At 34.4% G+C, this 23,297-nt stretch overlaps 3 protein-coding genes across 8 annotated transcripts in view; 1 reads left to right on the top strand and 2 right to left on the bottom strand.

The window, feature by feature from the left end:
* The window catches only part of LOC126884830 (aminopeptidase N-like), a 174,358-nt gene extending 167,632 nt beyond the window's left edge, over positions 1–6,726 (top strand). For all 3 annotated transcript variants that reach the window (XM_050651092.1, XM_050651091.1, XM_050651094.1), the window contains 4 exons: positions 127–294; positions 561–701; positions 1,175–1,256; positions 5,250–6,726. In XM_050651092.1, coding sequence (XP_050507049.1) covers positions 127–294; positions 561–701; positions 1,175–1,256; positions 5,250–5,414 — 556 coding nt within the window. In that variant the 3' untranslated portion in view covers positions 5,415–6,726. The remainder of the gene's footprint in view (positions 1–126; positions 295–560; positions 702–1,174; positions 1,257–5,249) is intronic.
* Positions 6,727–13,504: 6,778 nt separating this feature from the next.
* LOC126884837 (uncharacterized) overlaps positions 13,505–23,297 on the bottom strand; it is a 332,062-nt gene continuing 322,269 nt past the window's right edge. The window contains exon 2 of the mRNA XM_050651114.1: positions 13,505–18,915. Coding sequence (XP_050507071.1) covers positions 15,505–16,224 — 720 coding nt within the window. The 5' untranslated portion in view covers positions 16,225–18,915 and the 3' untranslated portion in view covers positions 13,505–15,504. The remainder of the gene's footprint in view (positions 18,916–23,297) is intronic.
* LOC126884831 (protein FAM102A) overlaps positions 13,603–23,297 on the bottom strand; it is a 287,385-nt gene continuing 277,690 nt past the window's right edge. For all 4 annotated transcript variants that reach the window (XM_050651099.1, XM_050651098.1, XM_050651097.1 and 1 more), the window contains one exon: positions 13,603–21,434. In XM_050651099.1, the coding sequence (XP_050507056.1) occupies positions 21,313–21,434 (122 nt within the window). In that variant the 3' untranslated portion in view covers positions 13,603–21,312. The remainder of the gene's footprint in view (positions 21,435–23,297) is intronic.

Raw genomic sequence — 23,297 nt, forward strand, 5'->3', positions numbered from 1 at the left:
TAGAAAAACGGATTCTACGTACGCATTTCACCTTCTAGATCATAAACATTATTGTATCTGTCATATAAGTTTAGTCTCTGTCTATATTTTATAGAACTAAAATATTTTTTCTTATTTTTTGTTTAGGGTTGAACCAAATCTCCAGCAAATCGTCTATTGCACAGCCCTAAGGGAAGGAGGACAGATAGAATGGGATTTTGCCTACAAGAAATATATAGAAATCACATCTCCAACAGAGAAAAGCACTTTGCTGGACGCTTTGGGATGTACAAGACACACATGGCTGCTCTCCAGGTACAAGCTGAAGTTTCATACAATATTTATTTATAAGGCTTAAGGAGTATCAACTTAACTACTTTCCTGTAGAATCCTAGTAGATGCACGTTTTGTACTGATACTTACAGAAACTAATCAACTTTTCTATTTTCTTTTGTAGATTCCTCTGTTCAACCGTCTACTGTACTATACGCTTTTATCTACAACACAAGTACACTTTACTAACACTTCTTTCTGTTCACTAACACTGACGGCTTTAAAAGATTAAAATATTTTATTTACAGATACGTTGATAAAATCCTGAATGATCCCAGTATTCGCATTCAAGATGCAGATCGAGTTTTTCAATCGGTGGCTAACAACAAGTTTGGCACGCAGATAGCGTTTGATTTCTTGAGAACTAACTGGGTGGCGTTACTCAAACAGTAAGTTTTTCAAATATAAAAGTTTGATTTAGCTGTAGATAAGACGAGATATTAGGGTAAGGGTCTGGGCCTTACTACCTGTTGATTATTTTATAGCAGCTGCAAAAATCGTTAGAGCCAGTATTCGAGATATAGAGCAGTGAACAACACATTCCATGCAGGCTGAGTTACTTGGAGAGAATCATGCCGAATTTACTTCTTCAAAAGTTTTAAAAAAACTTTTGGAGTCTATATAGCAAGAAAACGGCTAGGAAGTAAGGTAGTGCCCTGCATATAGACAAAAATGCAAAAGGTGTCATGACTGTATCATATAAAATTTCTTAAATAAAAGAGTTAATAACAATAAAAAAAAACCTACGTTTGTTAATAGTAGTGCAGCAGTTTTGGATTAAATAAGAACGTGATGAGTTGGCATCATAAACATACTTTACCTGTGTAATAGTAATTTTTATTAATATTTTACCCATTTTCAGTCATGGTGATGGTTTCAACGTCATTGCGAAGATGGTCAAAGCTCTTGGACCACAAATGAACACTGAATTCCAGTTGTCAGAGGTAAGTTAGTTAAAATTATATTTTTTCAGTTGTCGAAATAAATAACACATAAAAACCTTAATTTCTCTGCAGCACTACTACAAGTAGTCTAAGGAATGCCCTACGAGATCAACTTTTTTTTAGAAATAAAAAGATATGTTCTTTTTTCTCTTCCTTAATGTAAACAATTTTGCTTGTTTATTGACGGATTGATATATAGATATTGACTCTATGGAAGATTGTCACTCCATATTATTCTGTCGGTCGATACTTCTTCTACTACTTGGTGATTTGTCCCTTGCTATTTTAACGACACTTTTGTCTGCCATTCCACTGATTCATTTTGTATGTTTACTCGTAGTGTCCACTGTAAATTAAATATTACATACCCTGTAAATTACATTTTTTTTTCTAATGTCGTGACTCTATTCGGTATTTCAGTGTCATCATCATTCTCTTTGCCTTATCCCTATGTGGGGTCGGCTTCCCTAATTGCATTTCTCCACACAATTCTATCTTGGGTCATATCAATATTAATCCCCTTTACCAACATGTCCTGCCTAATCGTCTCCCCCCACATCTTCTTTGGTGTTCCTCTCCTACTCCTTCCAGGAAACTGCACTTCAGCAATTCTTCGTATTGGGTGATTAACGTCTCGACGTTGAACATTACCAAACCATCTCAACCTATGCTCTCTCATTTTGGTATCAATTGGTGCCACACATTTAATTTTATCCTTTTTTGCCATTCCACTCATCCATCTAAGCATTCTCATTTCCGCCACATGCATTCGTTGTTTCTCTTTCTTTTTCACTGCCCAACATTCAGTTCCGTACATCATAGCCGGCCTTCGGCCTTATGGCTGTTTTATAGAATTTTCCCTTCAACTTCATTGGAATTTTCCTGTCACACAGCACACCAATCGCTTCCTTTCACTTCATCCATCCAGCCCTAATTCTACTGCATGCATCTCCTTTACTCTGTAATACCGATCCCAGGTACTTAAAACTATTGCTTTTTACAATCAGTTCACCATCCAAAGATACCATTTTATTTGTAGTAACTCCATCTTTAAATAAGCATTCCAAATACTCTGTCTTTGCTCTACTAAGTTTTAAACCTTTTCCTTGACAGTTTTTGTTCTAAGTCTCTTTCACTATTTCCTACTAACACGACATCATCAGCATACATTAAGCACCATGGAATGTTACCCTGTAGTTTCGCTGTTATCTGGTTCAAAACTAATGAGAATAAATACGGACTAAGCACCGAGCCTTGGTGCAATCCTACTTTCAGATGAAATTTATCAGTCTCTCCCACACCTGTCCTAACACTAGTCGTTACTCCCTCATACATACCCCTCACAATTTTTAAATATTCACCAGGGACTCCTTTCTTATTGAGTGCCCACCACAGAATCTCTCGAGGAACTCTATCATATGCTTTCTCAAGATCAATGAATACCATATGAGCGTTTGTTTCTTTACTCCTGTATTTTTCTATCAACTGCCTTATAATGAAAATTGCATCTGTTGTTGATCTGCCCTGCATAAAGCCAAATTGATTCTCGGATATTTCGGTCTCTTCACATATCCGTCTATCAAGTATCTCAGTATATTTCCTGTAATTCTTCTATTTTTATTTCTGCTCTTTCCAGCACTTTTTGTGTTTTACTGTGTCTGATTTTGGTTCTGATGAGTACGTCATTATTGGTCTTATTCTCGCCTTACACATTCTTAATTTCATCTCACAGTTAATGTGTGGGTTACGCTATACAGTAATCCCTCATTATCCGCGGACTCATCAACCGCGGTTTCACTTATCCGCGGTTGCGATATCTGTTAAATCTTTAATGAGAATATTTTATTATTTTTATATATTTTTTATAATTTGACCAGTCGCGTTAAATCACTCATGATACGCCACTGGCGCTTGTTCTTAGTAGTAAGACTACGGCAATTAGTTTATATTCTGAAGGTTTAAAATACCGGCGAATGTAGACGCTGATCTCAGCGTCTTTATTTTTGTTGATATGATAATACTATTTCACAGATATGCAATTTAATCATATTTCTTTCTATGTACAGCTGGTTCCTAAAAAAACTGATAGGACTCTTAGTAAGATTTGATCATTTTGAGGAGTGTATGATGGGTCTGACATTATATTATATTTATTATGACAGACAAATAATAAAATAAATAAACAAACAGCCATTTTTTGAGGTTGAAGTTATCTGACAAATTTTAAAATTTTTCAGTGACAGTATGTAGATAATAAGTATTTATCCTTCAAAATATAATAAATTAAATATAATTAAACTCATATTCATTATATCACACCCTATCAAAAGCTTTTTACAAGAACATAGTCAGCGATTGTGATATGGAGACTACATCAAGATCGCCTATAAATCGTGCTGGTAATTGCCTTGCACCGAGACCAAAAACAAAAAGAAGAAGAAGAAAGTACACTGCTCAATTTTCTACAAAATACGCTTTAAGAGTCGTATCAGTTTTTTTTTGGAACCAGCTGTACATACTAATATATACGTATTCAATATTGGGAATATTGGGATTACCTATATATGTCACATTCTTCTTTGGATCGCGGATCCCTCGCCAACCACGGTTTCACCAACCGCACCTTTCTCTTCGGAACGTAACCCTCGCGGTTGAAGAGGGATTACTGTATATAATTTTATTAAGGCAACCTGGGCATAAGCTAATGATAGCTAGATAGTGTATTCTTGTGTAAATCAATTATTTAGCCCTTGTATTAAATACAATCTGTCAACTAATCTCTGAAAGCTATCTTTAATTTCGCTGTTTGTTCTCTATTCTGTATCTTCTTCCTTTATTGATGGTCTTTATGACTTCATCCATAGCAAGATGGAATAGCATAAGGCTGAGCAAGTTTCATTGAGGTACCTATTCAAAAAACTAATATTTTCAGCATGTATGGCATCACCATTGATACTGGGTGACTTTTCAACGTTTTATTTTCTTACACTGAGTGTCTTTCAATACTATGGTATTCCAGAATTTTCAAGTTGGTTATTTGCTCTTCATATTATCAGGATTTCGATTTCTCCATCTGCTCTGTGGACCATTGGCTTATGAAGAAATTACGTATACTTGTTAAATACTGTTACAGTGGAACCCCGATAAGTCGGCCCCCGATAACTCGGAAGTCCGGCTAAATCGGACCGATTTTCATCAGACAAACATTTCAACAATAAAAATGTATGTAATTTGAACTATACGATAGTAAAAATGACTAATGGCACACGGCGACGTTCATTGTCTCGGATTATCGGAAACAACAGGCATCTGTAGTATTCCTTTACTTATTTCAAACTGTCTTAGCATTTTTTAAAAAAGACTAAAAGACTATTTAAAAAATTCCGATTTTCATCAGCCAAACCAAACATTTTTTCACTTTGACTGAGTTTTTTACCAAGAAATAAACAATACTGTATACAACTGTACGTAATTTAGATGTACTGTGCACATGTATTTCATGTTTTTGCAATTATAATGAAGTTTATCAGTAAGTATACCGTATTTTCTTAATTTTTACCATACTCTCCGGCTAACCCGTATTTTCGATAACCCGGATCGGCCCCGGTCCCGATTAATCTGATTTATCGAGGTTCCACTGTATTTATATTTACTCTTCTACTTGATGTGCCTATCCGTGACGAATGTTGGCGATCATCATGGTAATCTTTATTTTATCCGCAGCAACACGGAAAAGCTGCACAGATGTTGTATTGAACCAGGTTCTGAGATTCTTTAACCAGGATCTTCTTCCCGGACCTCGCTTTCCAAATATTTTTCCTTACAGGATGGCTTGTAGGAGGGCATATCTGGATTCATTTCGCATAATGTGTAAAAGTAATTCAACTTTCAAGATTTGATGGTGGTTAGTACCTCTAGACTCTAAGTTCTTCCCCATATTTACTCTACTGTTTATATTTTATTAAACCAGCTTAATAATTGTTTTGGTTTCAGTTAATAAGATTCCGGGATAGTATCCACAGCAACAGCAGCTCGGCATCAGAGGCAATCGCTTCAACGATAGAAACAGTCCGAGGCAACGTAGAATGGATGCAGAAGAACTACCACCAAGTAGAGCAGTGGCTTCGAAAAAACAAGAACAATTTCGATACTTTATAAGCTATATTCTGAAGAAATTAATTTAAAAATTTTATATTATAAAGCGTTAGCTAGAAAGCGATATCGATTTTCCATTTGGTGATAAACAAATATCAGCTAAGAAAGTTATTTTTGTTACAGAATTTATCAAATATGTGGTGATTAGAGATAGTGATTGTTGCCTCAATAGGAGGTGTGAATGTTAGCTGAAATGCACATATTTTTGGTAAAAGACTTTTTTTTAATTAATGACAGTATTGCACTCCATCGAGGCAAATTAGATGTAACGTGGCTAAAAAGAGAAAAGAAAGTATATATAAGTGGATTTTTGTAAGATATATTTCAGGACTGCACATAAAGAGATGTATGCTACTATAATAGTCATTCGTAATGTTCGAAATCTGACAACACCGCCTTACACATCAACTCTCCCCTTCTCTCATCCTACCATTTTCGCCTCGCTGCATTACTCAGTGTCGGTCTAGCAGCTGTAACCGACTGTGTTCATGACATGTCTTTTGGGCGGTTTTCAAAATATTTACTGCTATCAACTAAATTCAACTGCTATAATTCTAAATATTTGGAAAATAAACGTCACCTAAAATGTCAAATCTGGCGAACAGGAAGGAAACTAGCAATTATAGCCTCAAACTACACAATCCTACGTAAGTCTTGAACACCAAACTATCTTGGAATGTACCATTTTAAATAGAGGAAATAGTTTTTTCTTTCTCAATAAAGAGACCATATTTTCTTGTTTTAGCTCCTTTGTCTTCCCATTTATTATATGTTCATATTACCCAACATTCTGACAAAAATGTTAGTGATAGAACATTGTAAGATCCACAACACAAGATCTTTCTACAACAATTATTTATGTTCTCACTGTGCTCTTGATATCAATGTACTCTAAACTACTATGTATTAAAATATCTTGCCTAATGACCTGATCTGAATTATTTGAATCTCCCTTGTACATACTTAATCTGTTTAAATTTTCTTGCAAAAAATCGTAGCCATATACATTTTCTTTTCTTCTCTAATGCCTGCATCAATTCGACTGAAGTATTTATTGTTTTGGTAGTATATTTTTTATTTGTAATCTTCATATTTTTTTAAAGTAAGTCGCAAAACCCATAAAACAATATATACATCAGCAACTTTAGGATATATACTTGATTAAAAATGCGGTAACTATTTTAATATTATAAGCTAATGATTTGACTCTGTTTACACGATCTAATTTATTGTAAAGTTGTATTTGTAAGAAACTGAGGGCGCATAATACTATATAAAGATGTTGAAAATTGTAGAGAAATAAATATAAACATTTTTTCTTAGTTTTAATCCATTATCTGAATGTTTTTCTAATTATAAAAAATAATATCATTAATTGAAGCTGGCAATGGGATGACAGGGGTATTCCCTAAGTCCTTTATTGTTCAACCTGATCACGGATGAAATAATAAAAAAGTAAGAACTAAAAATGGGTACCAAATGGGACAAAAACATCTTAAAACTAATCTGCTATGCAGACGATGCAATACTAATATCTCAAAGTGAAGATGATCTACAAGAAGAAGAAAGAAAGAGAAAGAAATGAACGGCAGAATTTACAAAACAGTCATCAGACCAATAATGACATACTCGGCAGAAAGACGAACTGACACATAGAGGACAAAAAGATTGCTTCGAAAACCCTTCGAAAAATCGATCCGTAAGACACTATGGAACAGAGCTAGAAGTACAGATATACGCCAGAGATGAAAGGTGGAGAACATTCATAACTGACTATTTAGATGGGAAATAAGACACAATTAAATTGAAAAAAATAATTTTATTAACGTTTCGACGCCCAAATCGAATAAATTTTTCTTGCAGAAAAGTAGTTCACTGTTTCGTTAATGTCTGGTCCACGTGTATAACATTGAACGATTCCGGCTTTTCTCTTGCATCTTTTAACACATTTATCCAATCTACGGGTAGTTCCATCCTAGTTTTCAAATTTATCAAGCCCATGTTTTTATCACATTCTAGATACGAATGTCCTCTGATGTGTAATGTGACTTGAATAGTATCTAGACGCTTTATATCATGGACAATGTAATGAAGTAGCCGAACAACAGTGAAATTTTTGAAGTTATACTTCTTTACCGGCGATAGAGGGTGATTTTTTTATATGTTAAAACCTATCAGCCCGGCGCATGCGCATTATAACTTTGTTCTGATTGGATGTTCAAATGACATGTCAAAAATTATCCGATATGGCAGCTGTGGTTTGGAGGTAAAGGTAAAGGTAAACAAATGTATAATATATTAGTTTTATTGTTGTGAGGACAGAAACAAAAAAGTTTATAATATTGTAGTGACTTTTAAATAGTTTTTAAAAGCAACAGGTACGTAATAATTGTTAATGTATCATGGGTATAAACCTACCTATTTGATCTGCCAAAATACATAGTATGTAATACTTTTATTTATATAATTTGATTACCATCAAAATTTCTATCAATATTCACCTAATATATTGTTTTTTTACTCTATGTTTTGTTGTATTTTTTCAATTCTAAATCATTTCAATTCAAAATTAAAATAATTTGATCAATTTTCAAAATATCAAAATATCACAAGTTTAATCCGTTTAGTTAGTCGATCTTCGTAAATAATGACACATAGTGTCCGTGGCTAAGCGGAGAAGGCAAGTAAATTCCAGTACCAACCGCTCTTATCAGCGCTGGTTCGAGTCCCAATAGAAACTTTCTTTTTTGTTTTTTTTAATACATTTTATGATTGTAAGTATATTTATTATATAATTGTATTTTCAGAAAATACGTATTTAGTTAAAAAAATTTTCGACAATTAATGTTCAAACATCATTTGTGGCTTGTTTAATGTGTTTGTGTGTGTTTTATTCTTTTATTATTTTAATTTTTGGCACTGTTCTAATAAAAATGTTTGAGAAGTAGTAAGTATAAATTAGTTTAATATTTAAACAAAATATAAATAAAAAGTATATTAATTTCGTTTAAATCATATAATAGAAGTATAACTTCTTACGTGCGTACAAAGTACACACACATTCTTTTTATTATTTTGTCTGCCAACTGAGTCGCAGAAAATGTGAAGATGACGGACTTCTGTTGGTAGTTCATTAAAAATAAAAAAGAAGAGTAACGATGATACCTCGTCGGATCCTTTCATTGACACATATTCAGGATATGTAAAAAACAGGATTTTCCTGAAGACGGCACGTGAATGTTAAAAGAAAACATAGAAAGTTGTCTCCTATAATAAACATCGATAGTGCTGATGTTGGGTAGCGAAATATTTTTCTCGTAGTGCATGACGATTGATTCATATTCAAAAGTTCTCCTAGCTTTTATTCGGGCAGCTCGTTTTCTATCATAGAAAACTTGGGCACGAGTTTTGTGCAATTTATTTTCAGTAGATAGAGCTTTTATCTGTGCTGCATCGTCAACAGAATGAAAAGTCTTGATTTTTTCATTAAACTCATCACACTTACTACAGGTATCTGCCCTTGGGTATCCAAATGAAATGTTGAACTTATTATTGAAAATATTTCGGTAGGTGTCATATGAAACAGATGCAGTAGGATACTTTTCTTTAAACATTTGGAACATTTTCATAATATTCAACTCTTCACTTAAATACACTTTGAGTCGTGAATGTTATAATGACTCAATCTGCCCCAAAATAAAGCAATATGTTGCTGAATCTGGGTACTCAAATCTGAAGTTAACTGACGATGTTTCGAAGAATGCTTTCCTCTTTTGTCGACAGAGCCAGTGGTGTCATGGTGTGGGAACGCGTGGGAACGCCGTTCCCGCACTGGTTAAGAAAAGAAAAAAATAATAGAGAATTTGGGTTTTGTAAACAAAAATTAGCAGTGCGTTCCGGCACTGCGTTCCCGCACTGCTAATTTTGCCATGACACCACTGGACAGAGCAATTCCGGAAGTTTTCAGTGATGCTTGAATATGGACCAACTTAGATCTAGTAATACAATGCATTGCAGTAAAGGCACTACTGAAGACAGACATTTCTTCTATTATGTTTTCTCTCTTCACTCGTACTCTGTAGCGGTAGGTAGCATCATGATGTTGTTCTCCATCGATTTGTCTTGACCTTCGTCTTACAACTGACAATACAGCAATCAAGCCAGCTAAATAACAGTTTTGAGCATCAATTGATCCTAGTTAATTGAATGCGTTAAGTATGTTTTGCCTCTCTTAAGCCGTAGTGTTTTCAAAACACTTCAGTCTTTTACATTTACAATCATCTCCTAACTCGTGAGACTGCAATCTTAACTTTTTCATTACATCAGCAGTTCGACCAATTTTCTTTCGTTTCTTGGTTTTTTTAACAGATCGTCACACAAATACTCTTAACTCGAACTTATCTTGACATAAACTGCCGCGAAAAGAACCAAACATGGAAGATTGTCACGCCCTGTTAACTGTCGTTGCTAGGCAACTAGTTGGACTACGTCGGTTGTTTACCAGTACCGCGCGGACAACGTTTGTTTTTAACCAGTATGGGTATTTTGTAATGCTTTGTTATTTGGACACCGTTGGTATTATTCCCATACAATTTAGCACATGTTTGGGACCGGATATTGTCAACACAATAAGTTGATTACCTGAATAATTCTTATAAAATAGACATCGTTTGTTTTCCCTTACCCTTCATATATATGTGTTGTTTAAATTATAAATCATATTAATAATACATATAAGATATATATGTAATCAGTGGCGGTTTCTCCATAAGTGTACATGTGCACGTGAACCCCCAAAATTATGTTCACACCAACATTCATATATGCAAAATTTATCATTGTATCAATAACATTTTAATCTCAACTATACAGTAATTGAAATTCGAAATAACAGATCCAAGGAGTTTATAAGTATCTAATAGGTAACATTTAATTATATATATAATAAGCGAGTCTTCTCGCATCCTAATTTAAAGCGATTTCTGTCGAAGCAATCTTCAGTTTTTAAGTCTCTGGCGGTCATTGCATCTTCGACATCTTCTCTCCAGGATCGTCTTGGTCTACCTCGTTTTCTTCTTGTGGGTGGAGTCCATTTTTCTATTTTTTTCGGCCATCTATTTTCAGGCATTCTCTGAAGGTGTCCATACCAGTTAAGTCTTTTGGCTTCGATTGTGTCTATTATATCTAGATCGATTTCCATTTGTCTCCTAATATCTTCGTTTCTCACCCTATCAAGTCTAGTGAGTCGGCAACATCGTCTCCAATAGTTCATTTCCATCGCCTTGATTTTTGACTTGTTTCTTTGGTTGATTTCCCAGAGTTCAGCGCCGTACAACCCAATACTTTCTATTATTGTTTTATACATTCTTCTTTTATTTTCTTTTGTTATTCTATTACTCCACAATAGTCCGTGTAGCTGTCTGGTGGCTGATCTTGCTTGGCCAATCCTGAAATGTATTTCGTCGTTACTCCCTGCTTTTGAAGATATTTGGACTCCTAAGTATTTGAAGACTTCTGTTGGATTTATAGTTCCCATTTCAATTTGTAGGCGTTCTGGTGTTTCTCCTACAACTAAGTACTCTGTTTTTTGTATATTAATTGTAAGGCCCCACTTAGTGTACTCCTCTTCCAGTTTTCTGAGCATATAGTCTATATCACTCTCGTCCTCAGCTAGAATGGCTTGGTCGTCAGCGAAGTGTATTGTGTACAATCTATCGTCATCGATTGGGATGCCCATATTGCAGCACTTTCTTCTCCACAGTGAGAGTGCCTCATTTAAATATATTTTAAAGAGTGTAGGTGCTATGCAGCAGCCTTGCTTTAGGCCCTTACTAATAGGAATTTCTCTCGTTAATTTGTTTCCAGTTTTAATGTTTACCGTCATATTTTTGTAAAGCTGTTGTAATGCTTGTATATTTTTTTGCTTATTCCTTGCTTTTCCATTGCTATCCAGAGCATTGAAAGTGGTCACTATCGTATGCCTTTGTCAGATCAATAAAAACTATATGGGATCAATAGAGTCAGATCAATAAAACATTTAATTATTTTTATTCTATTTCAAAGGAGAAACTTCACGGATGCGAGGCCTTAGACAGAACCCCTCGTTCACCGCTCTTTACGGTGGTTCCTATCCCAATGACTTTTCATACGGCAAAATACAACTCACCACCCGCCCCGCTATAGCCCTCAAGTTTAGATGGCCACAAGAACACAAGTTGGATGTGATCCGATGTGATCTTATGTGTATTTAACGTGCACGGCAACACGTACCTTTAAATTTTGCTTTCGTGAAGTTCGAATTTCGGAACAATATTAAGAATGGAAGGATTTGTGGATATAAATGTTAGCGTGGAATATTTAAAATCAATTAAATTTTCTTCATTATATTTAGAAGAAAAATTAAAAATGCCGAAACCAAATTTGTTAATTAAGAATGTACCAAAGTGCGAAGGTCGGGATTAAAAATTATTATTTAAAATGGAGATTTGTGTAAAAACTTACAAATTGTGCACATTTAAAGCACATATTTGGAGAAGAGGAAGCATAATGAATAAAATAGAAGATACGATTTTAACTATCGCGCAGTCCACTTAACTAAATTTTTGATTAAAAATAATTTACAAGATGATTTTTCTGAAATAATTTGAATTCTTCAATTACTTGTTACGATGCCAGTGACAACTGCAGAAACAGAACGATGTCTCTGTATTGAAACGTATCAAAACTTTCCTTAGAATAGCTATGGCCAGGATCGATTAACTTCACTCGCAATGTTTTCATTAAAAAAAAAAAAGATTCAAGAAATTCCAAATTTTAATGAATTTGGTTGTGAATAATTTATCTAAAAAAAAGGCGACTGACTTTCGTTTCAAAACTTGCTTGTAACATTTAAACACTAAATTATAATTTTAAGTCAATAAAATACGATATTTATTGTAATTTTTAATAAGGTCCTTTAATTTTTACAATTTGACGACACTCAAAAAATTTAACCTACGGAAATAGGTCTTTTTATATCTTAATATTATGTGTGCACCCCCAATATTTTACACCAGGCGCCGCCACTGTATGTAATACTAAAATATAAAATATGTACTAACTCGATATGTTATTGACTAACTAATCGTGGTATTTTCTTTCTATTGACTTCCTCTTTCAGTATGGGTAACCACATCCTACTGCATTCTACCGAGGAATTTGCGACACAATTGGTTTCATTTAGCATAATTAGAGCAGCTTCTTTGATTTTTCTCTTTTTACTATCTGTTTCTTTCAGGACTATACTTGAATCTCTCCACTGAACTCTATGTTCATTATCCCATGCGTGTTGACATATTTGAGATCTGTCAAATTCTCTATTTTTAATATAAGGCTGATGTTCACTTATTCTAACGTTTAATGGTCTAGATGTTTCACCTAAATAAAATTGTTCGCATTCACAAGTTATTTTATAAATACAATTCTTTGTTCTTTCTTGTTCATTGTTGGGTTTAGTTTTAGATAGAATAGATCTCAATGTGTTTGTTGTTTTGAATGATGTAAACCTAACAATGAACAGGTTACCTAACTGGGTAACAAACAGAAGAGTAGAATGATATGACCACATAAGCCGAATTACAACAAATAGAGTAATAAGAACGGCGAGAGACGGTTCCCCAATAGGAAGCCGACCAGTGGGAAGACCACGAAAACGATGAACCGACAATTATTGGAGGCACATTGAAAAAAACAGAGTCATGTTTATACAAAAAACAAGAACAAGAATGTCATTATCATTCTCTTTATACCTATGTGATAGCAAGCCAACCGGCTTGCCTAATTACATTTATTCTACTTTTGATCATTCCACTATGAATCCCAGTGGCCAAGCCGATTAGAAGGCCTTTCAAATGAGGTGTACAGTGAGCTCGGTTTGTATTTTAAAAAAATCGTCGATTATGATATATAGCATATAGCAATTTAAGTATGAGAATCTGTACGTCAAGCATATTTTTAGAAAAGTACACATAAACCCTTCTACTTCTAACCCACTCAATTGTTGTCCATTCAAAAATTAAAAATGACGTGTTTCAAGATTTTTTAAACGTCGTCTGTTTCTGAAATGGTGACTTTATTAGATACTTTTGCATCATACTGTATAAGACACACATCGCAATAAGGACAAGAGGAGTTGTTAATAAATAAACGAATATGTCTTGTAAATATATAATGTTCATTATTTACATATTGTTGTATTACCATAGTTCCAAGAAAAATGAAATAAATATCGAGGCAACTATGAACATCGGGCATTTAGATTAAGCTACAAAATTTTGATTATGATTTCACAATTTTGTTTGGAAACTCTCAATATTTTACTGCAAACCTCTTAACTATTTTGACTGATTCTAGTATAAGTTTTTATATATTTTTCATTATTGTCTACCTTTAATGCCCTGAGAGTTCTCAAACTTTAGGAAAATCAATATACAGTTTTTTTCGATAAGAATGAAATGACGTCACACAATGGTCAAGTGCGTCGTTGTCAAAATATTTTTCCATTTCCGATTCTTCTTAAACACACATTATCTAACTTTTCCTTTTCTTCTTTTAAAAACAATTTTCTGGGCACAATTTCCTAAAGACCTAGGCATTTTTGAAAATGTATAAAGGAATCTTTATTAGTTTTCAAAAGAACTTTTTTAGTTTAATTTGCCGAAAAATTGAAACGATAAAGTAAATAGGTATACTACCCAACACGACCTAACCTCCAATTCACACAAACACAATAACAAAAGGCCGCGAGAAATGCACTGGCAATACTTCAATATTTTGCAAACTGATAATTCATTAAAAGTCACTTATTATAGGTTTGTTCCAACCCGTCAAAAAACCGTTCTTGAATGGTCACGAGTATGCGCAGTAACTAAAAATGTGCTACTGCGCAAAATTATTCGTTATTGCGCTTGCGCGTAACGATTCAAGAACGGTAATTATCAGAATCTATGCACAGGGAGTTTGCTGTATGGTTGGACATTTAAAAGTTACTACAATGACGTAATTTCATTCTTATCGTAAAAAACTGTACCTATGAACAAAACCATAAAATTTGTGTGATGTAAGTTCCCGCTAGTAACAGTATATCACAAAAATTGGCAACGTGTAACATATGAATCTGCAATCTTTAGCTCGCTTCATTCTGGTTCTTGTAACGACAATATCAAGACATATGAAGAAAATCTGATTTAGACAGTGTGAAAAATTTAAGGGAATAAGGTAATTTACAACAAAACTACAGGAGGAAGAGCAATTTTGGGCTAACGAAGAGAGCGGAAAAGGGGAGAGGGAACAACGAACAAAAAAGTAAGAAGTAAGTGAAAATTCATAAGCCACCTGCAAACTAGGGCAGAAACTTCTGAGCTTGTTGTTTCTCCCAACCAGAAGCTTAAAAAATGCCTAAAGCCCTACTCAAATTTGACTAACAACAACCTATCGTCGGATCATTATATCTTGATATGGGATGTACGTAGTATGTATAGTACGGGATGTAGAGATTGGGAAAGAGTGGGAGAAAAAAAAGGAACAGAGCAGATGAAGAGAGGTGAGCAAGGGAAAAAAGGGATACCTTTCATCATTGCTGCCCAGGTATGATATTTGTGGCATACGGATACGTCCGATTTACCAAACGCTGCCCAGGCTAATTCAATGCGACATGGGAGCTCACATGTCTGGTTATCTCTGTCCAACCGAATTTAATTTCTTAGTAGTTATATAATGCAGTCTACTCAATACCCCTTCCATAATTAACAGCATTACGATTTAGCACCAGATCAGTCATTATTTGTCTTGTTCATGTTAATCTTTAGTTCGACCTCTAAGGAAGCGCTTTGCTTTATCCCTATGCGGGGTCAGCTTCCCTAATTGCATTTCTCCACACAATTGTATCTTGGGTCAAATCAATGTTAATTCCATTTACCAACATGTCCTGCCTTATCGTCTCCCCCCAGGTCTTCTTTGGTCTTCCTCTCCTACTCCTTCCAGGAATCTGCACTTCAGCTATTCTTCGTATTGGGTGATTAGCGTCTCGACGTTGAACATGACCAAACCATCTCAATCAATGCTCTCTCATTTTGGCATCAATTGGTGCCACACCTAGACTTCCCCTAATATACTCATTTTTAATTTTATCCTTTTTTGCCACTCCACTCATCCATCTAAGCATTCTCATTTCCGCCACATGCATTCGTTGTTCCTCTTTCTTTTTCACTGCCCAACATTCAGTTCCGTGCATCATAGCCGGTCTTATGGCTGTTTTATAGAATTTTCCCTTCAGCTTCATTGGAATTTTTTTGTCACACAACACACCACTCGCCTCTTTCCACTTCATCCATCCAGCCCTAATTCTACTGCATGCATATTCATCTATTTCTTCATTACTCTGTAATACCGATCCTAGGTACTTAAAACTATTACTTTTCACAATTATTTCACCATCCAAAGATTCCATTTTATTTGTAGTAACTCCATCTTTAAATGAACATTCCAAATACTCTGTTTTTATTCTACTAAGTTTTAAACCTTTCTCCGCCAGAGCTTGTCTCCACTGTTCCAGTTTTTGTTCCAAGTCTCTTTCACTATTTCCTATTAACACTACATCATCAGCATACATTAGGCACCATGGAATGCTTCCCTGTAGTTTCGCTGTTATCTGGTCCAAAACTAATGAGAATAAATAAGGACTAAGCACCGAGCGTTGGTGCAATTCTACTTTCACCTGAAATTTATCAGTCTCTCCCACACATGTCCTAACACTAGTCGTTACTTCCTCATACATATCTCTCACAATCTTTACATAAGAAGAGAAGATAATGAGAATAAATAAGGACTAAGCACCGAGCGTTGGTGCAATTCTACTTTCACCTGAAATTTATCAGTCTCTCCCACACATGTCCTAACACTAGTCGTTACTTCCTCATACATATCTCTCACAATCTTTACATATTCGCCAGGGACTCCTTTCTTATTGAGTGCCCACCACAGAATCTCTCGAGGAACTCTATCACATGCTTTCTTAAGATCAATGAATACCATATGAGCGTTGGTGTCTTTATTCCTGTATTTTTCCATCAGTTGCCCTACAATGAAAATTGCATCTGTTGTTGATCTGCCCTGCATAAAGCCAAATTGATTCTTGATATTTCGGTCTCTTCACGTATCCGTCTATGAATTACTCTCTCCCATATTTTCATGGTGTGACTAAGTAGTTTTATAGCCCTGTAGAATGTCTCCCTTGTTTTTGTAGACAGGTACTAATATACTGCTTCTCCATTCGTCTGGCATTTGTCCAATTTCCATAATTCTATTAAATAGACCTGCTAACCATAAGACCTGCTATGTTTAGATTTTTGTATACATAGTTGTCAGATTTCAATTTGCATACCAAAATGTATTTTGGTTTTTTAGCCAAAGGGTTGCATTTAGAAAAAAATGTTATAAGACTTTTTTGCTCTACATGGTGCCTTCTACCTATACCTTTAAGGAACGCACTATTTTCGGGGACACCCTATATAACAAACATTAAAACAAAGTAGACTTATAATTATTATTTTTTCTTTATTTCTCTCACAACTAATGTGACATTGTGATGTATTTGTATTAACACTTTATTTTGCAATATTGTCATTACAAAAACCGATATTAATAACAACTAAATTTATTGATATCGATAAGAAACAACTCGATTTTTTCAATAACTATACAACGCAGTAAAAAATTGTATACACTCCAATCTGTATGCTTAAATTTCTATATAATGTACAATCTCAATAAATAATACTCTCATGCTAATTGTAGACGTTATTTCGACATTTCTAGTCTAGAATTGGTTCTAAGATAAGATTTTTTTTTAATCTTACGACATTTTGATGTAGTCAATAAATAAAACTATCAAATATTTATGTTTACGATGAAAGAAAAATATTTAAATTTATCAAAGGTATCATAAACTCCGGCAAGAATTATACCACTAACATTTTCAGAACGAACATCATAATCGTCTAACTACAGAAACCTACAAATATGTAATGTAGTTTCTTAATATTGAGTATTTATCAACATTAACTGCAAATTTTAAAAAGAATTTAAGAAAAGAATATGAATTATTTCGACGTCCAAATCGGATTGTCAAAATACAAAAAATATTAATGAATTAAACAAAATTGTTGTTGAAGTAAAAGAAGTTGTTCATTTAAAATGAACTCTCACATGCAACCCATTCAACATTTAAAAATGTTGTTGCTTAGGAAAAAATTCTTCTAATTATTTAATCTGACTCATTTATATCGGCAATTCCGACATATATTATGCATTTTAAAGTAAAAGACTTTAAAATGATATTGCCACTATTTATGAGTTGCGTTCCTGGGACGACTTTACTGAAAGATAGTTCATTCGATTACATGAAATCAACCCCAACTCAAGAATATCCGTCACAAAAAGATCGTAACATGGCATGTGATCTGTCTTTAAAAAGACAACCACATGCAACGGTGACAGTAAAATTCTCGCGTTAGAGATTCCATAGTAAATCACGAGAGAAAACCAGGAAAAAACCTCGTGATACTATCCCGACATCGTAAGTATTAGGTCTTACTTTAGTTTACTCTCAAAACTAATACCAAATTCTGACCTTAATATGTACATATCGTGGGCGTACTGGGAAAATCCACTAACTCCATTTTTTTCAATTTTGACATTTTAATACCATTAAATCCACAAACATCAATATGTTAACAGGAAAAAACCGTATATCTCCAAATTCGTCATCTACCGTGCTTAAATCGGTACATTCAATGACAAAGAAAATCAACTAACTCCATCTTTTTCTAAGTTTTTATGAATAAAATAATGTTTTTCCAAATATTTTTATGTACATATTATGTGCACACTACCTGTGGTTAACATCCTTCAAAATCATAACCAGGTACCAAAACTTGAACAGCCAGAGTACCCGATTTTTAAGAGGTAAGCCAAAAGGTATTATAATGTTTAAATGCGTTTTTCTCAAAACTTTACTTTTGTGAGTTAGTGGATTTTCCCAGTACGCCCACGATATGTTATTTTAAATTATAAATAATATTAATAATACACAGATATATAAATAATACTAAAATATAAAATATGTACTAACTCGATATGTTATTCACTTACTAATCGTGGTATTTTCTTTTTATTGACTTCCTCTTTTAGTATGGGTAGGATGTGGTTACCCACAATAAAAGAGGAAGTCAATAGAAAGAAAATACCACGATTAGTAAGTCAATAACATATTGAGTTATTACATATTGTATATTTAAGTATTATTTATATATCTATGTGAGCGGCCGTGGAGTAACGGCATAATCGCTGGCCTCATACGCCAGTGCACGTGGGTTCGAGCCCTGCCAAAGACAAACCATTTTCATTTCCAATAATGACACGAGCCGTCTCACCGTACCTCGGAGAGTACGTTAAGCCGTCGGTCCCCCTGGGCTAGTGTACATCGACACTAGTTAATTGAAACATCGTTAAAGATGTAATTGGCGCTGGAATTATCCGAAAGGATCTCCCCGGCAAAAATGCCATACGATATTCTGATTATATTATTTATATATCTATGTATTATTAACATTATTTATAATTTAAAATAACATATGTACATATTAAGGTCAGAATTTGGTATTAGTTTTGAGAGTAAACTAAAGGAAGACCTAATACTTACAATGTCGGGATAGTATCACGAGGTTTTTTACTGGTTTTCCCTCGCGATTTACTATGGAATCTCTAACGCAAGAATTTTACTGTCACCGTTGCATGTGGTTGTCTTTTTAAAGACAGATCACATGTTATGATTTTTTTGTGACGGATATTCTTGAGCTGGGGTTGATTTCATGTAATCGGATGAACTATCTTTCAGTAAAGTCGTCCCAGGAACGCAAATCATAAATATTGGCAATATCATAATATATGTCGGAATTGCCGATATAAATGAGTCAGATTTAGGGCCGGTATTTGGAACCTCACTTAAGCCAAAGCTTACTTTAAGCCTTTGCTTAAGCTTAGATGCCTGTATTTCCACTTCAATTTGAGGCTTAAGCCTATGCTTAAACCAAATAATTTTAAGCTCACGCGGGAGTTGGTTTAAGCCTTTGCTTAAAATTTGTTTTCTGTTTTTTGAGGTTATTTCTATAGATTATCAATTATAGAGTAATTTTGAAAACCAACTTTTGAGTAGTAACGTTATTATTAGATTATTAAATAATAATCTAATTATTTAATTAGATTATTATTAATTATTTAATAATCTAATAATCTATTAACTTATTAATGGTAATAACGATTAATAGAATTCTTACTACTTTTGGAAGGTGTAGGCACATAAAAATTATTTATTTCTACCATGCTTGGTAGGTATATTTATTTTACAAAAATAAACTTACATTCCAATTTGACATTTCCTATATATGCAATAAACAAAATTACAAAGACGATCTATTGCTTATGCAACAACAATAAAAATATAACCAGATAAAATATAGACAATAAACTAACAACACATGCACACGTATAGTCGGTTCGCTAAACTCAGACGCAACTGGCTAGATATTTTAGTCGATATTTTTTTTGTTTTTTGCCAATTTTGCAAAAATTGGCAAAATTACTAACTATTTAGTGATTATTAACTATTTAGTAATTATTTTTTGCCAATTTTACTAAAATTGGCAAAATTACCGACTAAAACATCTAGAAAGTTGCGTCTGAGTTTAGCGAACAGACTATACCATGCACACAAAATTAAGTGAAGTAATGACATTGATACAGATGACAAGATAAAATTAAATGTCAACAGTAGTGGTTTTTACCTCAGAACAGTTAGTTCTGGCATTTTGACGTATTCAGAGGTACCAAACCAATTAACTTTACAGTTGAGCATCAGTTTAGTTAAGGAAGTGATGGAAATACGGCACCCAGCTTAAGCTTCTCCTTAACTTTTGACATAGGCTTAGCTAAGCAAAAGCTTAAGTAGCTATTGAAATACTGGCCCTAAATAAATTATTAGAAGAATTTTTTCCTAAGCTACACCATTTTTGTTTAATTCATTAAAATTTTTTGTATTTTGACAACGGCATTCGATTTGGACGTCGAAACGTTAATAAAATCATTTTTTAGTAAAATGTTGGCTTATTTCCCATCAAAACTAGTTAATTATAAGATGAAAGATGATAAGAGAGACTACGAAGTCAAATTTCTACGGTACCGAAAATGCAACAACTTCGTGGAGCCTCCTGTAGATGACATTATCTCAGCTAATGGCAAAGTCATAAAGATGATGTTGAGAAATCCGTCTGTAGCTCACGATACTGAGAGACAAAAAGGTTTAATTTCATTGGGATCGACTTCAACAATTTTAATATGGGATCAATGTATTACAAAATCATTTCATGTATGCATTATGCATGTGCCTTATTTTTGAATAATATTTGTGCCTTACATTTGAAGTTCTGAAGAACTTATGAAAAGTTTTCTGATTGATAAAAGCGTATCTGAGGAAAAGTAAGAGAATCACTAGATGTTCAAAGGAAAATCGAAAAGTCAAATCAATGTTAGTGATACTTTCCATGCCGATTTCCCATTTACCATAACGTTTTTATATATTGCAGTTTTCTCGTACTACGAGTACACAATTACGATATCCGATGCCAAAATAACGCCGTTTCTTACTATCTACGCATATAAACATATGCTACAGTATGTTTTTATATATCAACAATAATATCAACATGGATTGATTATACAAATTCAACGACGAACGTTGAAACCAACAACAATATTATTTATTATAGTAGCAATAGTACACGAGTAATGGGGAAGGTCGTTACTTTGGCTACCTGTTGTCCATGACTACTTGTTTAAATCCTTGTACGCCCGTAGACATCTGCGATTTGACTTCGTGATTGCCTAGCGCTGCTGTACCGTCTTTGGCTATGAAGAGTTGAAGGCCCGAAGCTAAAAAATAAACATAATATTAATCACTTTACTACCAATAAAAAATTTGGAAATCTCTAAGACTCCAGAATTACACAAGAAGGAATAGTCTAACCATATTCTTACAAATATTATTTCACGTTTACTTTAATTGAAAATATCAACCATAGTATGACTGTACAGGCTTTTTGCCGGTACAGGCAATGTTTAAGTCTTATTTGGAGATAAAAAGTATCTTTGGTAGTAGGATTGTTTGGTGATAGTATGCAGTGAATAGCAGTTAATAGGCGACCCCCTAACAAGTCACATCCACGCGCTCATCAAAATATGACAAGAGAAAATACGACGACTGGAAGAAAAGTATGTCCGATCTATAAAAAAGGAGACATACGCCAGTCCAAAAACTATCGTGGAATTTCTCTACTATGTAAAGCATATAAATTCCTCACGTATATTATAAACCAGCGGCTTCAACCACTAGTAGAAAATATTATTGGAGAGTATCAGACGGGCTTCCGACGGGGAAGATCGACACTGGATCAAATATTTACAGTTAAGCAGATCTTGAACAAATCATGGAAACACGACATTGACGTTCACAACTTTAAACAGGCATACGACTCAGTCAAAAGGAGCAAACTATACTATATATTGGCTGAATTGACAACACCACACAAGCTAATTAGACTCATTAACGCCACAATGGATGTGTACGAATACAAAACCACCGGACAGACTTTTTCAAAATTTCGCAGGGACTAAAACAGGGAGATGGGCTGGCCCCAACATTGTTTAACCTGGCACTGGAGTATGCGGTTAGGCAAATGCTAACTGGACGACGAAACCTACTGACCAACCGAACGGTTCAACTGGCCGCTTATGCCGATGATATTAATATTATGAGTAGAACATCAACAGGAGCACAGAAAACATACGCAGAGTTAAAAACGCAAACAAAAAGGCTTTGTCTGGAAATTAGCACAGAAAAAACAAAAATAATGATACAGACGAGAAGAAATATAGTCCCACAAAACATTATACATGAAGATGACATTGAAACGGTTGGAAAGTTTATATACCTGGGAGTAAAAATATATGCCGACGGATCAGAATATGGAGAAATATGGAAGAGAATAACGCAGGCAAACAGAGCTTATTTTGCCCGTTCCCATTTATTTCGGTCTAAAAGTGTACACCCAAATACAAAGATGAAAATCTATAAAACCTTAATTCGACCAATAGCATGTTATGGCAGTGACGCATGGGTCCTGAAAGAAACATAAAAAAACAAACTCGACACATTCGAAAGGAACGTACTGAGGAGAATACTAGGACCTGTAAGGGAAAACGGAATCTTCTGAAGTCGATACAACAACGAGCTTTATCAACTTTATCAGGAAACACCCCTGTCAGACTTGATTAGAATACAAAAATTGCAAGTGGTCGGACACGAGATAAGAATGGGAGAGGATAAGCTACCAAAAAGAGCACTGAATGCTAGAATGCAGGGAAAGAGACCGGTTGGAAAGCCAAGAAAGCGATGGGAAGACACAGTAAACAGCGACGCATAAACCCTTTTAGTGGTCCGTGTATGGAGAAGAGCAGCCACAGACAAACAAGGGTGGAGGCAAAAAATAAAGGAGGCCAAGGCTCAATTTGGGCTGTAGTGCCGTAGAAGAAGAAGAAGATGCAGTCAATAGTACTAGTAAGAATGAACCAAATAACCACCCCCACATAGTGTACCTCAAACACTGACCATCGTGTTTAGTGTTACACATTTTTGTGTGTTACACATATGTGTGCTACAACATTGTTACAGTGCACCATGCCAAATCGGTAAATCACCAGATAGAGCTACCATAATTGACTCATCATACGGTAGGT

Source organism: Diabrotica virgifera, chromosome 5, assembly GCF_917563875.1.
Source record: "Diabrotica virgifera virgifera chromosome 5, PGI_DIABVI_V3a".
Lineage (NCBI taxonomy): Eukaryota > Metazoa > Arthropoda > Insecta > Coleoptera > Chrysomelidae > Diabrotica > Diabrotica virgifera.